Genomic DNA, 21,825 nt, shown 5'->3' with positions numbered 1-21,825 from the left:
TGCTCATTAGTGGGAACTAAACAATGAGAACTCATGGACACAAAGAGGAGAGTAACAGACACCAGGGTCTACTTGAGAGTGGAGCGTGGCAGGAGGGAGATGACCAAAAAACTGCCTTTTGGGTCTTTTGCTTATTATGTGGCTGATGAAATAATCTGTAGCCCAAACCTCCATGATACAGTTTACCTATGTAACAAACCAGCACATGTACCCCTGAAGCTAAAATAAAAGTTAACTAAAAAGAAAAGAAAATGCCTTTCCCCTCAAATTTGCCAATACTGGTTATTTCTCAAATAAATTTATGACTAGAAAAAATGGTAACTCGTTTTTTGCTGATTATCATTTTTCTGATTACCAGGTGAGGCTGAATATCCTAGCAAAAGTACAAAATTTGTTAATCATGAATATTAGCCAAATTAGGATTAGTTTGACAGCACATGGTTGTCTCCTGTTAAATGTTGCCATAGGCTTACCTGTGATACTCTTCATTCTCAGTGTCAGGAAATTGCTGACTTTCCGGTGTTCTGCTCTTGCTTTGTGGATTTAATCCATCATCACCATTGCCAGCAGTGGCATCATTAGTCAGGTTTTCTGGTAATCTCACATGATTACTTCCGTGCTTCTTCATTACTTCTTCAACCTTGAGTGGAAGTTTGATATTAAGGATGGTTATCACTTTATTGAATAAAAAGAACCTTTTTAATTGATTTTATCAATTGACTCAGTGTATCATTATTTTAGTCATTAAAAATATTTCACGCTTAAGTTTGATCATATATACATAACTATTACCATATAATTTTAAGATGCAATTATCATATCATTAGTGTATCATTGAAATATTTGTAAAGTTTGCTTTATTTCTGTTTGACTGAATAAAATAGAATTTTCCAAAATTCAAAAAGGGCCCTCCTTCATTTTGTGCTTTTATTCCCAACCACTCTTCAGAATCTTATATATGTATTTACCCCATTTGACTCATGGGAACACACAAATGAAAAGACAAAGACGCAAAATGTGTCCTCTTCTGTCTTTACCACCTAGATCTTACATTAAGCAGTTAGATTTAGAGGATGAGACACTGTGGGGCTTCAGGAATAGAAAGGAAGATTGCCCTTTTCTGCACTGAGATTTTCTTCTCCCCCACTGCCTTTGACCATTCTTTTTTCATTTGGTTCCTGGGTTATCAAAAACATGATGGTTCTCACTGAAACATGGGAACCAAAGTTTGCCACAACACAAGGAGCAGAGTGAAACTGCTGAGGTAGGAGCATGGAATCCCAGAAAATGAGATGCTCCCCAAATTTCACATTCAATAGTCATACAATTTTCTAGCTGGAAGATACACAGAATAAGAAATTATCTTCTTTAGCCACATTATCTATTGATAATCAGACTAAAACCAAAAAAGATAAAACGATTGATCCAAAGCTCCTAAAGTGGCATGACCTAGCATTTTACAGCACCATTCAGGATTATTTGAGAATAATGAAAGAGTATCTCTAGGGTTTGTATCTCTTTAAACCTCAATGTACAGAATTCGTTCTGAGTTAAATATTAAATTTTTCACTGATGATTTATGCTACTTACATGATAGGATCATGTATGCCTACACTTAGTACACTTTGTTAAACAACATAATGTAAAAATTGAATTCAACAGAAACATTTGAATATAAAGGTATACCTCTCTATCACAATCCTTGTTTATTTCTTGTTCTTGAGATATTTCCTGTAAATGCAAAAATAGAAGGTTAATTAGCTTGTTGTATTTCTGTGATGTCTCCTCTCTTGGAATGCATGTTTTAAAAATAATTTTATTTTAAGCAATCAAGTATGGACAAAGAAAAATTAGAAAATAACTAAAATTAAAATTTAACTGTCAAAATAGTTAAATAAATAAATAATTAATTAAAATTAAAAATTAAAATTTTAATCTACATTCAGCTACTGCCACATCACTGGCTTCTGACTAACATGTGAAAAATATTTCACCTTAATCAAAGGGAGAAGAAAAACATGAACCAGCAAACTTAACTTTGTCACCATTTGTTTGGACTAAACTTAATTTGTTCTGTGTTAAATCTACCAAAAATGCATCAGCAGATGATTTGTAGTGTTGCAAAATCTTCCTCACTTGAAAAGAGTTTACCTCACCAAACCCTAACCAGTGAGCCTCTACAGATTACTAACTGGATTGTAGGCACGCTTTCAATTATTAGGAGCTGAAATCAACACCAAACAGAAAGAAATGTAAATTCTTAAATGTTAATTGAAATTACATGTTGTAATATGATAGTGTTATGTATCTAGATGATCTCCTTTAGTCCAGTTCTAATATATTCTAACGTGTACTAATTACAGTGGATAAAAATTTTAATAATCTGTACTGATTTTCTGCGACTGAAGTAAGTTCGAATGTTATTGTGTTTCTGTACTAATACCAAAGGTCCCACTCTGCAAGATATGATTCTTGTAATAGGCATTTGGGTTGCTTTTATGACCTGGTTCCCTCCCTGAAGAGAAATGCTGAGGTCAGTGAAAGACCACAAGGCAGAATATATCTTTCACCTTGCTATCAGTGACTGCAATATAAAACTGCAGATTTTCAAGCGCTGGCCATGATTACTCTTTAACCATGAATCCAGGTCAGGGACCATCAGTGTTACATTGTTCATAATTCTATTGCTTAATAATATAATCCAATAATTGATGTTACTTTCTTTATCATGTCAGGGTGTTGTAAAAATAAAAGAACAAAGTTCTGGAATTTCTTTTGCCTCTATTCCAAAAGGAAAGATTACCTATAAGCTAATCAAAAAGGTAGATAAGAATATTTCAAATAAGAATATTGTAAAATAAGAGTACTTTAAATTTTATAGTGGTTATGTTTTTAAGTTAAATTTCAAATGCTAAATTAGAATCTATTGATTCTTCTGTTAATGAGATTGCGAATTTATTAAATTTTAAGATTCTATTAAAAAGTTCTTAGAAACAAGAATCTATTGATTCTCAAAACCTAGTCTGAAAGGTAATTTCCTTTGAACTATCTAATATTACTAAAGCAAAGAAAATAACATTAAATCAAAAATTTAAATTTAAAATTCTCCATGCCTCTGGCTGGCTATTTTCACTGCCTTTAAGCCTTTGTGACTCTTCCTCTGATGTCAGCTTTAAGTCTTGTTCTGTTGAGAAATCCATATATTCAGTTAAAATGAACCACTTAGAACAGTTAAAAACTATTGCCTTTATAAAAATAGATTTAAGACAACATTTTATTTTATCTTATAAATTGAGTGTTTAGTGTTTCATGAAATAGTTACTTAGGAAATCATTCTCTAAGACTTCAACAAACCACTTGGGGAGACACCTGATAAGATTCACTCACAAATTCATCCACCCAACATAAATGAACAAAACCACCAGAAACACAACTTTAAAATACAGTAGAAACATATAAGGTAACACAGTGTGTTGTTCTCCACTTCTTAATCATGAAGCAGAAAATGTAATGAGAAGGAAATTTAGTTTTAAAGAGAAACAAGTTTTCCTGCACTTAGCTACTCTGACTCTAAGGATAGTAACAGGCAGGGCCCAGGTAAGGTCATGTTGACCCTGTCCGAGAAGCCAGAGCCCACAGGTATGGGTCCAGACATCCCAGAGCAAGGTTAAGAAAACAAACTCCTTTACCATCCTCCCTTCCCCGCAGCATTTACTCATAGCTATTTTTACAAATGCATATATTTTGCAAGTTTCTGTTTTCCTTCAATGTAGTTGCAAAGTCACAAGCTATGCTGAGGTTGCAAAACTGTCACTATATGATTAACCACCTTTGTTCTGCTTCTGTAAGCTTGCCTTTATAAGCCAAGCTCTGCCTTTGTTCAGGACTCAGTTGTTGGAAGCAAATCTGCTGAGCTGCTGTGCACCTAAATAAAATCCTCCTGTTTCACCCACTGGGTCTCTCCTACCTCCTGTTTTCTGCAACAATAGTACCTTATAAATGATTTGCAAAATTACTACTAATGCCTTTATTAGTGTACAATGTCTTCCTAATATCTAAAATGTTTCCCTCCACTATTCTGACAAATTTATTTTCTTTTCTTTTTTTTCTTCTTTTTTTTTTGTTTTGAGCCAGGGTCTTTCTCTGTCACCAGGCTGGAGTGCAGTGGCACAATCTCAGCTCACTGCAACCTCTGACTCCCTGGTTCAAGCGATTCTCCTGTCTCAGTCTCCCAAGAAGCTGGGATTACAGGCATTCACCATCATGCCCAGCTAGTTTTCATTTTTTTAGTAGAGATGGTGTTTCACGATTGGCCAGGATGATCCTGATCTTTTGACCTTATGATCCACCTCTTTAGGCCCCCAAAAATGCTGGGATTCCAGGTGTCAGCCACCACAACAAGCCTTATTTTCATCTTTTAAGAGCGATGCTGTGTGAAGTCTTCCTTGATTCTGCATGTCTTTCCCTAGATAAAAAGGTACCTCCTTCCTTGAGGCTGCCTTCGTACTTCACTGATTTTTCTACTGCATCTTTACCACCTGAACTGTACATTATTCCCCCACATGTCTGTCCCCTCTGCTCCAAGACTGCAGGGGACAGTCTTGCACATCATATTTGTAAAAACAGTCTTTATTTTACTCAGAAATTTCTTATTGAGTCCTGCTACATACATGCTAGGCATTAGGGTTTAAAAACAATGAAAATAAAGCATATCACAGATGGCTTTTCTAGAACACATGCCCAAGCAGAGACTGAAATATTGAGGCTAGCCAGATTAAAAGCGGTAGAGGGCAGGAAAGGGTAACAGCATTCCACACAGCAGCAAGAGCAGGAGTGAGGCCTGAAAGAGTGAACGAGTGAGTAGGACATTACCAGCAGCTCAGTAATGCCAGAGAAAGGGCGCACAGGAAAAAGGGCTAAAGATGAAGAGTGGGGCAGAAGTCAGATTATGAAAGCCTTATGTGTAATTTTAAGATGCTTGGACATTAATGTTCAAGAGTGATCCCTGGTCCTATCTGCATTTAGATAAAGATCATTTTAATGCCAAAACCAATATTCCTAGTGAGCTGTTATTCCTTAAGACAAGGTGACAGATAGTTCATGTGGACACAGCTGAGCTGTTACTATGTAGCAAATTCTCAATAATTCTCATGAACACTTGGAAAGTCAATTCTATAATAATCAAAGAAATTACAATAAATCACTTAATATTTGGTTTGGGAAGGTGCTTTCTAAAGTTATAGTGCATATGAATATAACTCATAGTTGTGGATTCAGAGCTGTGACAATAAAGCAATGAAACCATGATGTGTTTGAGTCAGTGATCTTTAGATTTCTACCTAGTCTTCCTACCCAGTCTGTAAATCCTAAGTATAATCCTGGTACTCACTCTCAAGTTTACATTAATTACTAGCCTATACAAAAAACACTCTTTCTCTTACTTCTTTTTGTTATTTATATGTTGCTTTGCTTAAAGAAAGAACACAAAAATGCCCTGCTAAAGGGATTCTGTTTGGTTGCAGGCGTCAAGAGGGGAAAAACAGAAAGCATATTTTGCAGAAAATGGTATTTTAGAAGTCAGAACTATGACATGAAGTCAAGCAGGGCACTCTAGGACTGAATTTGCTGTGCTTCTTTGATACACTCCTTGCTCTCTTTCTTTTCTGGCAGCCATGACTCACACAGGTCATGGAGACTATCATTCCCTAAGAGGAACATAACTCTGATATTCATCTTTATCTACTAGGATCATGTGTCCCAATTCTGTGTTCTGTGGATGCTGACTTTCGGTCACTGATGGTGATACACATGGACATTTTCATCAACTTTCAGATTCTTGGGTCTTTGACAAGTCTTGTTACTGAGAGTCAAACTAGTAGGATGTGAGTTATAAATGCTGGTTATCCAATTACCTACTCAAAATATCCTACATGAATATTCCATTAAACATGCATAGGAAAAAAATGGTCATTCCTGCTGACCTGCAGCTCTTTGCTCTTCTGTATTCACCAGAAAATTTCCTACTCCTTCTTCATGTCCAGGTTAAATACTAGTGTACCACCTGGAAACCTGGAAACCATCTGACATTTCTCTCGGTCCCCCAAGCCTTTCTCATTCAATTATCACTAAATCATATTAATTATACCTCTCTTCTGCCTCTGCTTTATATTCCCACTGCCACTGGGAACATAAACTTTACAAAATGGCTCTTATTTAAAAGAAAACCGCCAGCTATTAATGTTAGCTCTTACATGAAATAAAAAGTAAGCAAAACAAATAAAAAAGGCATAACACCATAAAAACAAAGGCCAACATATTAAAATGAGTAACTGAGATTCCTAACTTTATTTCACCACGGATGGGTGAAAACCTTATAATACATTGATACTAGTCCAAGGATGTGTGACAAGCAAACTATAGCTGACTACTGCAAAAGTTTCCTTTGTCTCCTGGTTTCTTTACAAGGTTATATTCCATCAATCCCAGCAAACTATAGGCCACAGTCCAAATCCAATCTGCCTCATGGCTTTGTAAATAAAGTTTTATAGGAGCTCAGTCAGGCCTGTTTGCTTACAAAGAATCATGGTGGCTTTCACACTACAACAGCAGACAACAGCAGGGGTAAGTAGATATGACGGAGACCACAGAGTCTCAAATATTTCTCACCTGGTCCTTTACAGAAAAAGCTTGCTAACCCATTTTACACCATAACCAGAATGCCTTAATACTCAAATTTAATCTTGTGACTCCCCTGCTCCCATGTCTCCAATGAGCCCCTGCAGCAAACATTGTCGGCTCCCTACCAATAGCCATTCCTTATTCTTTCTTGCAGAAGAAACACAAGTCTATTGGGATATTTATTATCCCAATCTCCCTCCTCAGCCTCAGAAAGAGAAACATTAATTCTAAGCTAATCACATATTTGCATTCCCAGTACCTGGTTTGGGAATGAGCAGGTAGTGTAACACAGCCAATGAAATATTACAGGAAGCCCCTTGTGTGCTTCTAAGTTTTCTGCCTGTTTAGAAGAAACAGGTGAAGAAAAGAAGCCCTTGAGATGTTGTGTTTTGAGAACAAGATGTTTGGAGCTGTTGCAGATTAGCCAACCATGAAAGGAGACATGAATAAAACACTGTCAACAGCACAGAAAGAGGGACAAGAGGGATCCCTAGGATATCACTTAACAAACAAAACAACTCTGGTTCCTACTGTTTTCGCCACTGCTCATCAGTATTTGCAGTCCAAAGCATTCTACCTGGTAAGCTTCTCATGGCCCACAGGATAAGACCTGCTCATTTCTGTAGTATTAAAAAGTCTGTCATAAACTTGCCTTAGCTAAGTATTCACCTCATTCCCAACCTCTGGTATCTCACACTTTTGGTGCTAGCAAAAGTGAACTGCTCAGAAACCCTGCAAAGTTCACTCAAACATCTTGTCTTTTGCACTTGCTGCTCTTCCTGCCAAACAGGCAATCTCCTTAGATGTTCCTTCTGGCCAACACACAATCTTGTTGCATGTTCCTTCTGCCAAACATTATTCTTCTGCTTCTTTACCTAGAAAAATTCTTTTCACTCTGCATGCTTCCCTTGAATCATACCTACTTTTTTTTTTTTCAAAACTTTCATTCCTCATCACATATGTCTGGCACATAATCAATATATAATAAATTATAATTATAAGATTCCAGTGGGCATCTAGCACACAGTAAGCACTGAATGAAGTAGTAAAATTTTAAAAAATGACAATGATAATAACAAGCTCCTGTCTGTATTTTTAATTGTTTGTGTTTCATAGTGTTAGACAAGTGGTTAGTATCTAAAAGACATTTGATAGTTATTTGTTAAGTGGACAAGTGAAAACATAAATAGAAATGTTTTCTTTGTAAATTCTGTTGAAAAAGCACAGAAATGAAATGGAGACAGCTCTATTATGAACACCTTAAGGATCAAAACTACATCTATTTCATCTTTGTCTCCTGAAACTAATAAAACCTAACTTACAAAAGCTCTTTGATAAATAGGTGGCTAAATTAAAGTTGTCCTCACACCGTTTCGGTTATACAATGTATTAGGTGTCCACAACCAGGTAGCATACTAGCATTTTTGTTATTGTGAAACATTTTTCTACTTTTATTATAATCTCCTGAGCCTAGAGTTGGGCAATTTGTATATTTATTTTGACAATCTTTTAGCAAATGGTAGCACAGCATCTTGTTCTAACAAAATTACTGTTATCATGACAATTAACCAATTAACCTTGTTCCAACAAAGTAAATGTGTCTCTTTCCAACTTCAAATGAGGAGGAATGAAGTCAGTAATAGTGAGACCTTGTGGGGACAAGCATATGTAACATGACTTGTGCTTCAGCGTTCTTTTGTGATCAAAAATTCCTTACTGTTACTTTTTTATCTATGGTAGGACCACCCAGAGCAGGGGTCCACAACTCCCAGTCTACAGACTTGTACCAGTCCATGGATTATTAGGAACCGCACCACACAGGAGGAGGGGAGCAGCAGGCAAGCCAGGGAGGCTTCACCTGTACTTACAGCCAGCCCCATGGCTTGTACTACCGCCTAAATTCTGCCTCCAGTCAGATCAGTGATAGCATTAGATACTCATTGGAGCATGAACCCTGTTGTGAACTGCCCATCTGAGGAATGTAGGTTGTGTGCTTCGTATGAGAATCTAATGCCTGATGATCTGTCACTGTCTCACATTGCTCTGCCCCCAGATGAGACCATCTGGTTGCAGAAAAATAAGCTCAGAGCTTCCACGGATTCTACATGATGGTAAGTTGTATAATTATTTCATTATATATTACAATGTAATCATAATATAAATAAAGTAGCACAATAAATGTAACATGATTGAATAATCCTGAAACCATCCCCACCTTCCCCCAGCCCATGGAAAGATTGTCTTCCACAAAACCGGTCCCTGGTGCCAGAGAGGTTGGGGACAACTGAACTAATGGAATTCACTATCACAAGTCTTACCTGGATTGCTGTTTTCAGAAGAGATTGTTAGCATCTGTTTTTCTTTGTAGTCAGAAAGTAATTGGCAAATTCTATATATAAAAATGTAATAAACCAAATTAATATTTTAATACTGATATAAAAAACTTAGCAAATGTAAAATTCTTAGAGTATTTCAAACAATATCATAATATCAGAACTTAACAGTATTATCCCATCCACTTATGAGTACATTCTATAAACTTCTCTTGAAGCTTCTAATTAAAGAAGGAAAAAATGTAAGGTGAAATGCTCACAAATCGAGAGCAGTATGATCCAGCAAATTAGCTTGCATTAGCATGACATAATAGAAAGCGTTCCAACTCTGCTTAGCAAAGTCCTGGCTCCATAATGAACAGCTATTTGTTCTTGGACAACTTGCTTCTCTTAGGCTCAATGTCTTCTTCTACAAAGTGAGGGCTTTGCTGCCTTATTTCACTAGGCTGTTATAATGATTTAACAAGATAACATTTTTTAAATGCTCAGAGAAATAGTAAAGCAATGGAATAATCTGTTCCTAAACTTCATGACTGAAATTATCTCGGAATCCCAAATAAAACCCAGTGTGTATTTTGTTCATAGATTCTAATATGCAAATGTAGTTTTCAGAAAATGTTATTAAGTCCTAATTCTACTTCTTAGTTGTTCTGCTCCTTATGGCTTATAATTCAGGACATCCCAACTATGTCATAGTTTGTAACTAAATTTACTCATAATATCTCATTAAAGTAGCTAATGTGATTGTCCACTATTACAGAGTTGACCAATCACACCAAGGGCAGAAAAACCAATAGATGTTAAGACCTGGCTTGAACCAATGATCCTTCTCTACTGACTCCAACTCTGAGCCAGCATATGTTTGTTAAGATAATGCTTTATATTGATGTTCAATTGCAGCTGACATGGAGACCAAAACTCTACCTTTATTTTTTTTTTAGTTTCCATGAAGAAGTTGCAAGTTGACATTCTCTAATTTTTGACATACATACTAACAACATATTTTGCACTGAACATGTTATTCAGCTCCAAGTCATCTCATAGACCATCTTACATGACTATTTTTTTAGTGCAAATCACAATTTCATTATTTTGGTGGCACCCATGTTGCTTTGATTCACACTGTTTCCTTAGAGCTAGTCAGCAAATAATCAAATAACCTTCCATTGACTGCCCAAAATATAGAACACTTCAAAAATTTGTGCTGCTTCCTTACGCAGAAGCCATGCTAACTTTCTCTGTATTGTTCCCATTTTAGGATATGTGCTGCGGAAGCAAGCACAAAGCCCTACTTTTACACATGATTAGTGATGAGTCATGGACAGGGCTTGGCTCTGTTAAGTCCAACTAACCTACTTGAGACTCTGAGAATTCTCTTCAATGGCTTCCTGTGAGGTAGAATTTAAAAATATTTTAAAATCTTGAGCTACAGATGAAAGCAGCTTGGACGATTTTCATTATCGTGTAAAACAAATCACTCAAGGGGCCCACCACAACTGGGAGCCACTGCTCAGGGAAGATTCATATGGAACTTTCTACTGCCTAAGGTTCTCTACAGGATATACAGGTGCCTCACAGTACAGATCTGGTAGCAAAGAAGAAACAAACACTGATCTCTTTCTGCCATATTATTTGAACCCCTCTGACCCTTTAGAACAAGCCCAATTAATATCTGCCAGAGAAAAGACCAACAACGGCCTCAAAGGATCTCGTACCATGAAGGTCTCAGCTAACTCTTGGCTAAGACGAGGGTTCCACATTAGGTTCTGAATATGGGGGGAAGGGTCAATTTGCTCACTTTGTCTGCGGATAAAGGCAGGATGCTCAGCGGTCAGAGCAGGGTGCTGGTGCTTTGGGAACAATGGCTGAGCAAATAAGCATGGGTATGGGAACATACAAACGTTGTAACTTCAAAGTCACTGTATGACTTGCCATGAAGACTTGAGGACTCTGAATCAGTAAGGGCATCTTTGTGTCAAAGATCAACCATTACCAGGCAGCAGGACCATTTGAGTGGCAACAATGCAGCAACAGGAGCAAGTGAAACATCAGAATGACTGGAATGTCCTTTTTTTCCCTCCTCCTTCTGACTTGATAAAAGGGACTGTCTTCCTTGGATTTAGTGAATCCCTTCAGTTATTGAAAAACTCAAGGAGTATGTAGGAGATAATACCCAGAAGACAGTCCAAGGCTTTCTGTTAAACTGGACATTTCAAGACCCAAATAACTAATCAGAAAAATCAAAGATATGACACTATTCTTTAATCCCATGCATAGGTGTTATACTTGGATGAAATGAACGATGTTGGGATCTCTAAGTATCAAGGTCTAAAAGTCCTGAGATAAAGAATCCTGCACCCATTGGTACCTCTAACTTGTCTTGCTTTTTGTCTGATTTCTGGCTGATGAAGGGGACTAACTGACTGCCACTCTAAAACTACCTGAACCACACTATGACATGTCACCTCATATGTAAGATGCGATTGTTATAATTACTTTAATCCTCAATTTAGCATTAACTAGCCTTTTAATGTAAACACTTACACATTATGATGACTAGAAACAGCATAGTGTCTGGCCATCTGTCCAGATAGATCTTTAGAAGAGACGTCAATATTTTGCTCGAGTAGAAGGCTGACTATACTTGCTGATCCACAACGTACAGCAAGTATCAGAGCACTTCTAAAATGACAGAGATATTTCTCCCTTAGGAACTGTAATAAACTTATTTTAAAAGCTAATTTGATATACTTTATCAACTTAACATCTTGCCTGTCCATGCAGAATTAAAGATTTACATGCACTAAAACACATAAGCGTCTTGGGTGCTTAAGTGTTCATCTTTGTAAAATACCAACAAGGTTTAAAGGAAGGGACAACAAGGAAACCTCTTATCTCAGTGGGGTATTGCGTAGTAGAAGAAGGGTATTGCGTATTAAAGTCCTTTAATGGGCAAGAAACAATGCTAGTGTCACTTATCTGAAGTGGACAAAGGTTTAAGTGAAGATTTCCTTACAGCTTCCCTAGACTGATATGCTGTAATAGAAAATCAGCTAGGGGGTAAGATAAATAAGGGCTCTCTGCTTGCTGAAAGCAGTAATATTAATAATAATGGTAAGAATAGTAGTCATAGGAGTTTCAGTTAATGATGCCAATAAGCATGTGCTAGGCACTGAATTAAATGCCATATATATCTTCCTTACTTATGCACAGCCAACTTTGAAGGATGTATTCTCCTACTTTTCATATATGACAACATGTGTGGTGGTAAATAAGATTCCCAAGGTCACACACCTAGCAAGTAAGAAAGCTAGGGATTAAACCCAGTCTTGTGTGAATCCAAAGCCTAGCTCTTTTCTCTTTATCACCCACCTACGGCTTGCCTTCATTAAAGGAAAAGTGTATCCACTTAAAACTATCTTCACTCCCTCTCTCCATACCAATTAAAAATAAAAACATCAAAATACACTGGCAATAAAAAAGGAAAAAGGCTGTGAACCCATAGTGTGTGGGAATAGCAATTAATTGTCATGTAGGGATAAGCTAACATTAATATTCTTCAAACAAGGCAACTTAAAGTAGAGTCATTGAAAAGACAAAAGGATTCTCAACTCCTATTTATGTTCCATACAGCATATTTATCAGAAAAGCATAGAAGACACAGAGGTTAAAAACTACTAGAAAGCGTTAAGAAGTTCAATACTGAGTCATAAAGTAAACTAAAAGTTAAAGTTTACATTTCATAAAATTAATATGAAATCCCTTTAGCTAACAATATCAGGTAACCAAAATGTCATACAACAAATAACATCAGTCAATACAATAAGAGAAGATGAATCCTACTAAAACTGTTCTTCATGTTGCCCAGTCCAAATAATTGTTTTTCTGCTTAACTGATTTGTGTTGATACTGATCACTATGTCCCAATAAGTATAATTTAATCTTATTAATTTATTATTTATGACTTGAGTGACTGCTATCAATCTAGAACAACACACAGATTAAAAGAAATAACTATACCTTCCACATCTGTCACGTGCATTTAAATTAGCTTTTTTCTTGATTAAAAATTTCACCACTTGCTGTTTTTGTCCACGTACGCCAAGCAAAAGTGGTGTGAGGCCATGCTGTAAAACAATATGAAATAAAAACAATATGTAATTCAAACAATTATGTATTTCTCAGCTGAACTGGAAACTTTATATAAGATCCCATGGACTTACACTCATAGAAAGTAAATCAAATGTAGCTGCTTCCATCTCACTCTTCTGTGCTTTCCCACATTCTGCTGCTTCCCTTGGAAACACCCCTTCGCTGCCTGACCACATCAACTCTGATCATCTCAAAAACTCACTTTCAACATTTACTGCTTCCAAGACTCTTTGCTTCTAACCCAGCATTTGGCATGGCACTTTTGGATGATGATTTTTTTTCCATTTAAACAAAGAGCTTCTTGAGGGCAGGGGATGTATCTTTTATCTCTATATTATCCAACCCTAAGACAAAATTCTTGTGTATAAAGCAAGAATTTGAATGTAAAATATTTCTTTAGTTTCACATGTTTTACCAAAAGTTCAAGCTCCAATGTGCAATAAAAATTGCTATTAATACTCATACTGCCCCTTTTAAGAATTTTTGTTTTTATTCATTTAAAATCTATTTGTATTTAATTTTTCCAGATTGTTAACTAAATAGGTAATCAGTTCACAGGATTACTGAAACTAACAGAATTCCTGTCTGTATTCTTAATAACTCCATGGATTTTAGTGTTTAAACCTGCCATCCTGATTATGTCAAACCTCTGCAAACTTAAGAGACATAATGGATAGTCCATAATACAGCTTCAATTGACAGAAAAAGTTTAGAATTTGCTATAATTCTAATTGAGAAAACTGCTCTTAGCAATGACTTACTGACCTAAGCACTTGAATAACTGAACAAAGAGACACAAAATTCTGAGAGGGCCATTCTCTACTTAATGAAAGACTACTCACTGCAAATTTCTAAAGACCTTCTGATTGGCAGGGAATAACTGAAGGTATAAAGGAAAAGGTATTATTCCGTAAGCTGATAGATAGTGCCAATAATATTCATTTTAATGTCTCAACCACTGATAAAAGTCAGACTCAGGCAGGAATGGTCGCTCACACCTGTAATCCTAGCATTTTGGGAGGCTGAGGTGGGTGATTCGCTTGAGCCCAGGAGTTCAAGATCAGTCTGGGAAACATGGCAAAAACCTCATCTCTACTAAAAAAAAAAAAATACAAAAACTGAGATTGGAGGACGACCTGAGCTTGGGGAGGTCAAGGGTGTGGTAAGCTGTGATCACACCACTGCACCACAGCCTGGGGAACAGATTGAGACCCCATCTCAAAAACAAACAAACAAAAAAAGTTAGATTAATGTTATTGGAAAAGAAAGATTTAAAGGAATTAGCACATATCCAACTCCAACTCTTCTAGAAATATCTTACGTTTCTGAGATATAAGAATTTACATATTACACTTATGTATTCAGTGTTTCTTAAGCAGGAGTGTATCCAGATTTTGAGAAATTTGTTGTTGTTGTTGTCATTGTTAGAGAGAGGGTCTCATGTTGACCAGGCTAGACTTGAACTCCTGAGCTCAAGCAATCCTCCCACCTCAGCCTCCCTAGCAGCTGGGACTACAGCCATGCACCACCATGCCTGGCTTCAAGGAAACATTTTTAAACATATATATCCAGGCTTTATTAGACTTACTCTATCAAAATCTTCAGGGGAAAGCCTAGACTTGTCGACTATTTAAAAATTTTCCTGAGGTAACTGGAATGCACAACTCTAGCTGGAAGCTAGTGCAATAGACGATTACTTCAGTCTCATCTCTCATCCACATAACCAATTCCCTTTATCATTTGAGGATTTGGCCAAAAAGAGGAAAGAGTAGGAGAGAGACTCGTTTGCTGAAAATACCACATAATTTTCCCCGGTAAGAGTAAAACAAGGTCTAGTAAACTCAAAATCCAACCTGATCTCGTTCCTTATAAGCCCCTTGTCTCCCACCTTCCCATCAAGACATGCTAGGGTTGAAAGCAGAGTTGAGACTCTAATTGGCCATTTTTACCAGAATAGGACACTAAGTCAGTTAATAACTTGTCGTTCCCTCTGCTCAAGGGTTTCCCACAACATTACCACCTATTCACTGCCTATCTGGATCCTCAGAGCCCTCCTGAAATTGATCTCTAGGCATTTTTCAACCCATTAACTCCCTCTCCCAAACTGAAAACTGTCATTTTCTAAAATTTAAAAGAACCTTGTCTCACCATACAAAGGAAACAAATGAATGAACAGCAACAACCACACTCACACACACACACACGCATGCAGAGACATACACACACACAAAACCTCTTCACAGTCTTTTCCCTCCATTACCTAATTTCCAAATTGGCCTTGATATTTCTGATTGCTGTCTTTTTCCCTTTCCGCTTCTGCCTCACAAGCAATCAGAAATATCTTAAGCCTTGCCACTGAGAGATACATCACCTCATATCTATTACCGTTTTGGTTTGGTTTTTTTTTTTTTTTTTTTTTTTTTTTGGAACTTGCCAAAGTAGCAGGATTACCATTCACCGAAATATGTTTAAGTTTTCTTGGAGTTTTAATGTGAAACCTATTTCCAGGGCAAATTTTGTCATTTTACATTCATTAGGGGGAAAAAAAAAAAAACCTGGCAGGGAAAAACTGAAAAAAAAAAAAGTATTACCTTTTGCAAATTCAGTGTTTTAAAAAAAATATTAACCACAAGTGCATTAAAAAAAAACTGTAACCTCTAATGCTTCTTTAAAAGTAGCAATATTTAAAACAAAGTCTTAGATAATTAAGTCATTTCAAAATATTTTCATTCAGGTTATGCTTGAGCTTCCAAATATGGAAAACTGGCCCTTACCCAGGTCAACGTTAAAATGAATGCATTTCAGTATTTTGAAGATAAAATTGGTAGATCTATACCTTATTTTTTGATTCAATATCAGCACCATATAAGAGCAGTGCTTTTGCCATTAATTTATCTTCATTGTAGATAGCATAGTGTAGAGCAGTATTTCCATACTCATCTGGAATATTTGGATCAGTGCCATGTTCCAGCAACATTAATGCACATTCATCTTCTTGGCATTGTACAGCCTGTCAGTATTAGACCAAAAATAAATTATAAGTCCTGGGAATTAAAAACAACATTCCACAGCTTTCACCAACTAGTTCTATTTAAATGAGAAAACTCATTTTTATGCTATGTATTGAAATCAAAGCCATCTCATGCTGATATAGTTGACTACTGCATACCTTGATCAGAGCTGTCCTCTTTTTGTTGTCAAGGACATCAAGTTGACATCGTCTGTCCAGCAGGAGTTTTACTATTTCTGAATTCCCATTGGCAGAGGCCAGATGTAGAGCAGTCCTATGAGAGTGAGAAGACTTTTTAGGAAATTGTAGTGCACTATCTACAGCTACATCAATGATTCATGCAATTGCAAACACTGAATAGCCTGCTATTGCTCTGCCTTCAAAACAAACTTAATTTCCCTTTGAAGAAAGCACACTACTTATTACCTCATGACTCACTGTATGAATGAAAGAGCAGCCTATTTGAACAGGAAGAGCAGAGCCCTTGGATGGCATTCAACGTGGGCTGGAATCCTACTTGAAGCTCTGATGCTTCCCAGCTGTTGCTTACCCTTTTTGGCTCTCAATTTCCTCATCAATAAAATGGGAATGAAAAGAGTAGATTTCTCAGAGGAAACCACAGTAATGCTTAAATAAGACTCTACACAAAAGATATAGAATAGTTCCTAACACAAATAACAGCTCAGTAATTGTAAGATATTATAATTTTTACTAATACCACTAAAGACAACATTTGAATTCAGTGAGATAATACAATTATACCTACACTTTCAGGTATGTTTTAAAGATTACAGGTAACGATGTATTTTAGTGATTCTAAGATGATCATTGTCTCTATGTTTTACCATTTCTCACACTGAAATACCACTTATAATTCATGATTTACTATAACTATAATTGGCAGGATTTAAATAATTCTCTTATTGAGACATACAATAAAGGGGCATCATACAGTCCTTGGTGCCTTACATTAAGTAGAATATGTTACAATATAACAGGTCTGGGGCGGTTCCAGTCAGATGACTAGCATTTAGATAAATGTTAGTTCTTAAAAGAACTATGGAATAAGAGGGCTGAGGTGAAAACACAAACAAATTTTAAAAATAATCTATTTCTTACTTTGGTTTTCAAAAACTTTAAGGCGAAGAAAACTTGAAATTCAAATGAATGGCATGGGCTCATTTTTATCAATACTTAAGATTTATACAATGTATGTACATCAGATATTTCCAATCATTCATATTAGGATTTAAGACTGTTATAATTCTTCTCCTTTTAAAATGGATTTATGAAACTATTTGTGGAGCTTTTTTTCAACGTTTACTTTTAGGGGTACAGGTGCAGGATGTGCAGGTTTGTTACATAGGTAAAAATGTGTCAAGGGGGTTGGTTGTACAAATTATTTCATTACTCAGGTGTTAAGCCCAGTACCCATTAGTTCTATTTCTTGCTTCTTTCCCTCCTCCCACCCTCCACCCTCTGATAGGCCCCAGTGTGTGTCACTTCCCTCTAGGTGTCTGTGTGTTCTCATCATTTAGCTCCCACCTATAAGTGAGACCGTGTGGTACTTGGTTTTCTGTTCCTGTATCAGTTTGCTAAGGATAATGGCCTTCAACACCATCCATGTCCCTGCAAAGGACATGCTCTCGTTCTTTCTTTTATGACTGCATAGTATTCCATGCAATTTGTGTACCACATTTTGGTTCTTAAAAGTACTAAAACAGTCTTTACCCAAGACTTATACATTTTCAGAAGGGTAGTTGAGGGTTATCTTTTACTATTGTCTACCTTCAGAAATGCTTTTGTTTGAAAGGAGGGAGGAAAAGTTTCAATTGAGATTACCTCCTCATGCCCCAATTTTAAATCTCTCAACTTGCTTGGGAGCAGCAGGTAAATATTAAGTTTTCAAAGACGGAAGGATCCTGAGAGATGGTAGAATATGCCTTCCACATAATAGGTGTCTGGCTTATGTTTGATGACTAAACGGATTGAAAGAATGCATAAACACAGCTTAGGAGTTCAATATTTTTAAAGAATGCTCCTGTTGAGCAGAGCAATACATTTACAATAGTAATGATCATTTATATTTGCTATTTTAGTTTTCATAAATATATAACTAAACTAAAATAATTCATACCTTTTACACATGTTTATATATATAATGAAAATATAATTTTATAATAAAATGTATATACAATAAAATCTACAGGAACAGGTAAACAGAAACCCTCTACTTCTCAAGAGGGTAAAAGTTCACAGAAGATAGCTATCCACAGGAATAAAAATAAATAATAAAATGTGAGAAATTATTTGTATCTATGCAAGTAGCACATTCCTTCTCTTTCCAGGGATTATTTCATTACTAATGAAACTTAACTAAAACTTTTCAGATATTCATTGCAGAAATCACAGATAAGAGAAAGGGAAGAACTTCACTTACAAATCCCCAGAAATAAGTTTGATTATGTTTTCTACATATTTTCAGGTAACACAAGAGCAGATTCTGTTTGTGTATGTGTATAACAAACTGATTTTTTCCTCACTTGATATAGCAAAGTACATCTTTGCATGTCAACATATCTCTGTATCTACTGACACCTTCAATGGTTACATATTATTTCATCCTATGGATGCACTGAAATTTTTGCATAAAATCTTTATGTGAGCTCTTCTTAATACACTGCTATTTTAAGCAATACTAAGAAAAACATATGTGTCTATTTCATATAGATATTTCAGTATAATAGAGTTGATAGGTAAAAGGCATATACATTTTTAACATGTGGTTCTTATCATCAAAGTGTGTTAGAAAAGTTGCAGCGGCTTAAACTTTCAGCAACTACATAAGTACCACTGTTCTTCACCCTCACAAACTTTGTGGATAGAAGACAGTATTTCATTCCTTTATTTATTTATTTTTATTTTTATTTATTTATTTATTTATTTATTTATTTTTGAGATGAAGTCTCATTCCATCACCCAGGCTGGAGTGTAGTGGTGCAATCTCAGCTCACTGCAACCTCCACCTCCCTGGTTCAAGCAATTCTCCTGCCTCAGCCTCCTGAGTAGCTGGGATTACAGGTGCATGCCACCATGCCTGGCTAATTTTTTGTATTTTTTAGTAGAGACGGGGTTTCACCATGCTGGCCAGGCTAGTCTCAAATTCTTGACCTCGTAATCCACCTGCCTTGGCCTCCCAAAGTGCTGGGATTACAGGCGTGAGCCACCGCAGCCGGCCTTTCATTCCTCTTCTAACTTAAATAGAAAACAGTATTTCATTCCTCTTCTAAATTAAATTCCTTCCTTATCTTACCAGGAACACTACGTTTTCCTATGTGCACAGGTCACTGGTAGATATGCAAAAAAGTACCTTGCCCAATCTCAAATTCAGCTTATTTTATTATATCTGCACATATATGCTTGGTTCAGTGGCTCAGGCTTGTAATCTCAGCACTTTGGGAGGCTGAGGCGGCTGGATCACAAGGATAGGAGTTCAAGACTAGCCTGGCCAAGATGGTGAAATCCTGTCTCTATTGAAAATACAAAAAATTAGCTGGGTGTGGTGGCGGGCACCTGTAATCCTAGCTACTCAATAGGCTGAGGCAGAGAATTGCTCGAACCCGGGAGGCGGAGGTTGTAGTGAGCTGATATTGCGCCACTGCACTCCAGCCTGGGCAACAGAGTGAGATTCTGTCCCAGAAAAATAAATAAATAAATAAATAGTTGCATATATAAATAGGCTTTTGTGTTTTCTTCTGGTGCTTTTCTCCTTTTGTATATTTAAAATTTTTAATCTATACTCCAGGAAATTACTTTTGTGACATAAAAATCTAGCTAGTTTTCTCCAAACAGCATGCATTTCATTTATTAATGATTAATCTTGCTTTATCAATATGAAACATCACCATTATCAAGTGCTAAATTCTTACATATATTTGGGTATTTCTGGATTTCCTATTCTGTTCTATTCATTGATATATTTTCAGCTGTTAGTAAACAATTTGTGGAAATAGCACATTCACATTTTGATATCTGGAAAAGCAAGTCTTTTTCCATTCTGTTACAAAAAATTAATTTATTACAGCAATAAAATACAGGATGTGCAGTTTAAAAATGCTAAAACTTTGCTATTTTTATTTGGCTTATGTAAAAGTGATAAACACAGCAAAAGCTCACATCTTAAGAAAAATGAATCTTCCTATTCAAGGACACGAACCATCTTCCCATTTCAGTTTCCTTGTAAGGTTCCTCAGTAAAGGACATATTTACATAGGGTACATTGATACAAAATCCATATTGGATTTTAATTGAAAAATATTTAGCCCAGAAGTTGATACATTATGGGACTTAGTTCTCAATATACACCTTTCTATAATGTATAGAACATTGTTTTAAAATATGTACATTAAAAATAATCTGCTGCATGGATTTAATTTTGCGAGTTAAGTCACTTTAAAACAGTCTATTAGTGTTCTGTGAGGGAAATTATAATCGGATTGGAAATCAGCTAAAGTTTTGTTTCTGTGTTGCTGTTCGTAAAGGGCCTGTGCCCTGACCTCTCTGAGGTTTCCACACCCAGGGTGGTGTGAGGCCTGCGGAGGAAGAGAAAGCCAGGACCCCTACCCAGTCAGGAGGGTATGTCCCCATCATCCCCCCACGTCCCGCCTCCTCCCAGCCCAGGCCCGGTTACCTCTTTTGCTTGTCCGTCTTGTTCACGTCAGTGTCCCTGAGCATGACGATGAGATCCTTTCTGGGGACTTTACCCCACCAGGCAGCTCTGTGGAGCTTGTCCAGATCTTCTCCACGTACGTGGTACCTGGGCTCCATGAAGGCGCTGTCGTCGTAGTCTTCCCAAGCTTCCACGTTGCTCTCCCCGTTCCCCTTGCAGCGGGGGAAGCAGTGGCAGCACCACTTGGCCATCTTGCTCCTGTGCGTCTTCATAGCGGAGTCGTCCTGGTCTCCAGAAGGGCCCACGTTGCTCTCGCCACTCCCCCTGCAGCAGGGGAAGCAGTGGGGGCACCACTTGGCCATCTTGCTCCTAAGTGTCTTCATAGCGGAGTCGTCCTGGTCTCCAGAAGTGCCCACGTTGCTCTTGCCGCTCCCCCTGCAGCAGGGGAAGCAGTGGCAGCACCACTTGCCCATCTTGCTCCTGAGACCAAATGGCTTCTTCACAGCGGAGGCAGCGGGTATTGAAGAAACCTCAGCCACCATCTGCTTTGAACAGCCAGGGGAGGCCGGTAGTAGCGAGCAGATCGCCTCTACCAACCAGTTTCACCAACTAGCAGGAAACTCTGGGTTTCCGATCTGTTTGAAGAGAAAGGTCAATCCCAGCCAAAACCTGCCAACCCCAGCACTGGAGCCCGGCCCACCCCACCCAGGGAAAATCCACACCCACCCGGGGAAAGCCCACGCCCACCCGGGGTGACCCCACGCCCTCCCCAGGAAGGGCCAACCCCCGCCTCCCACCGCCCAAAGGAAACACCCAACCCAGCCAAGGGAATGCCAAGCCCAGCAGAGAAAATGTCAAGCCCAGCAAAGGAATGCGAGGGAGGAAACGCCAATCCAAGCGAGAAACACTGGGCAAAGCGATTAACGCCCAGCCAAGCGAGGAACGCGGAGCCAAGCCAGGAACGCAGAGCCAGGCCTAGCCGT

The 21,825-nt window shown here is 37.4% G+C and overlaps 1 protein-coding gene and 1 non-coding gene across 2 annotated transcripts in view; both read right to left on the bottom strand.

Moving 5' to 3' along the window:
- The window catches only part of LOC126964028 (POTE ankyrin domain family member G-like), a 36,170-nt gene extending 14,345 nt beyond the window's left edge, over positions 1-21,825 (bottom strand). The window contains exons 1-9 of the mRNA XM_050806891.1: positions 20,864-21,825; positions 16,333-16,447; positions 16,000-16,173; positions 13,032-13,138; positions 11,556-11,693; positions 8,997-9,067; positions 3,114-3,184; positions 1,687-1,731; positions 474-640 (exon numbers count right to left, since the gene is read on the bottom strand). Coding sequence (XP_050662848.1) covers positions 474-640; positions 1,687-1,731; positions 3,114-3,184; positions 8,997-9,067; positions 11,556-11,693; positions 13,032-13,138; positions 16,000-16,173; positions 16,333-16,447; positions 20,864-21,384 — 1,409 coding nt within the window. The 5' untranslated portion in view covers positions 21,385-21,825. The remainder of the gene's footprint in view (positions 1-473; positions 641-1,686; positions 1,732-3,113; positions 3,185-8,996; positions 9,068-11,555; positions 11,694-13,031; positions 13,139-15,999; positions 16,174-16,332; positions 16,448-20,863) is intronic.
- On the bottom strand, positions 10,187-10,293 carry LOC126929989 (U6 spliceosomal RNA). Its single transcript, XR_007717413.1, has one exon. It is a non-coding gene; the product is annotated as a U6 spliceosomal RNA (small nuclear RNA).

Source organism: Macaca thibetana, chromosome 10, assembly GCF_024542745.1.
Source record: "Macaca thibetana thibetana isolate TM-01 chromosome 10, ASM2454274v1, whole genome shotgun sequence".
Classification (NCBI taxonomy): domain Eukaryota; kingdom Metazoa; phylum Chordata; class Mammalia; order Primates; family Cercopithecidae; genus Macaca; species Macaca thibetana.
This window is presented reverse-complemented; position numbering and strand designations above follow the sequence as displayed.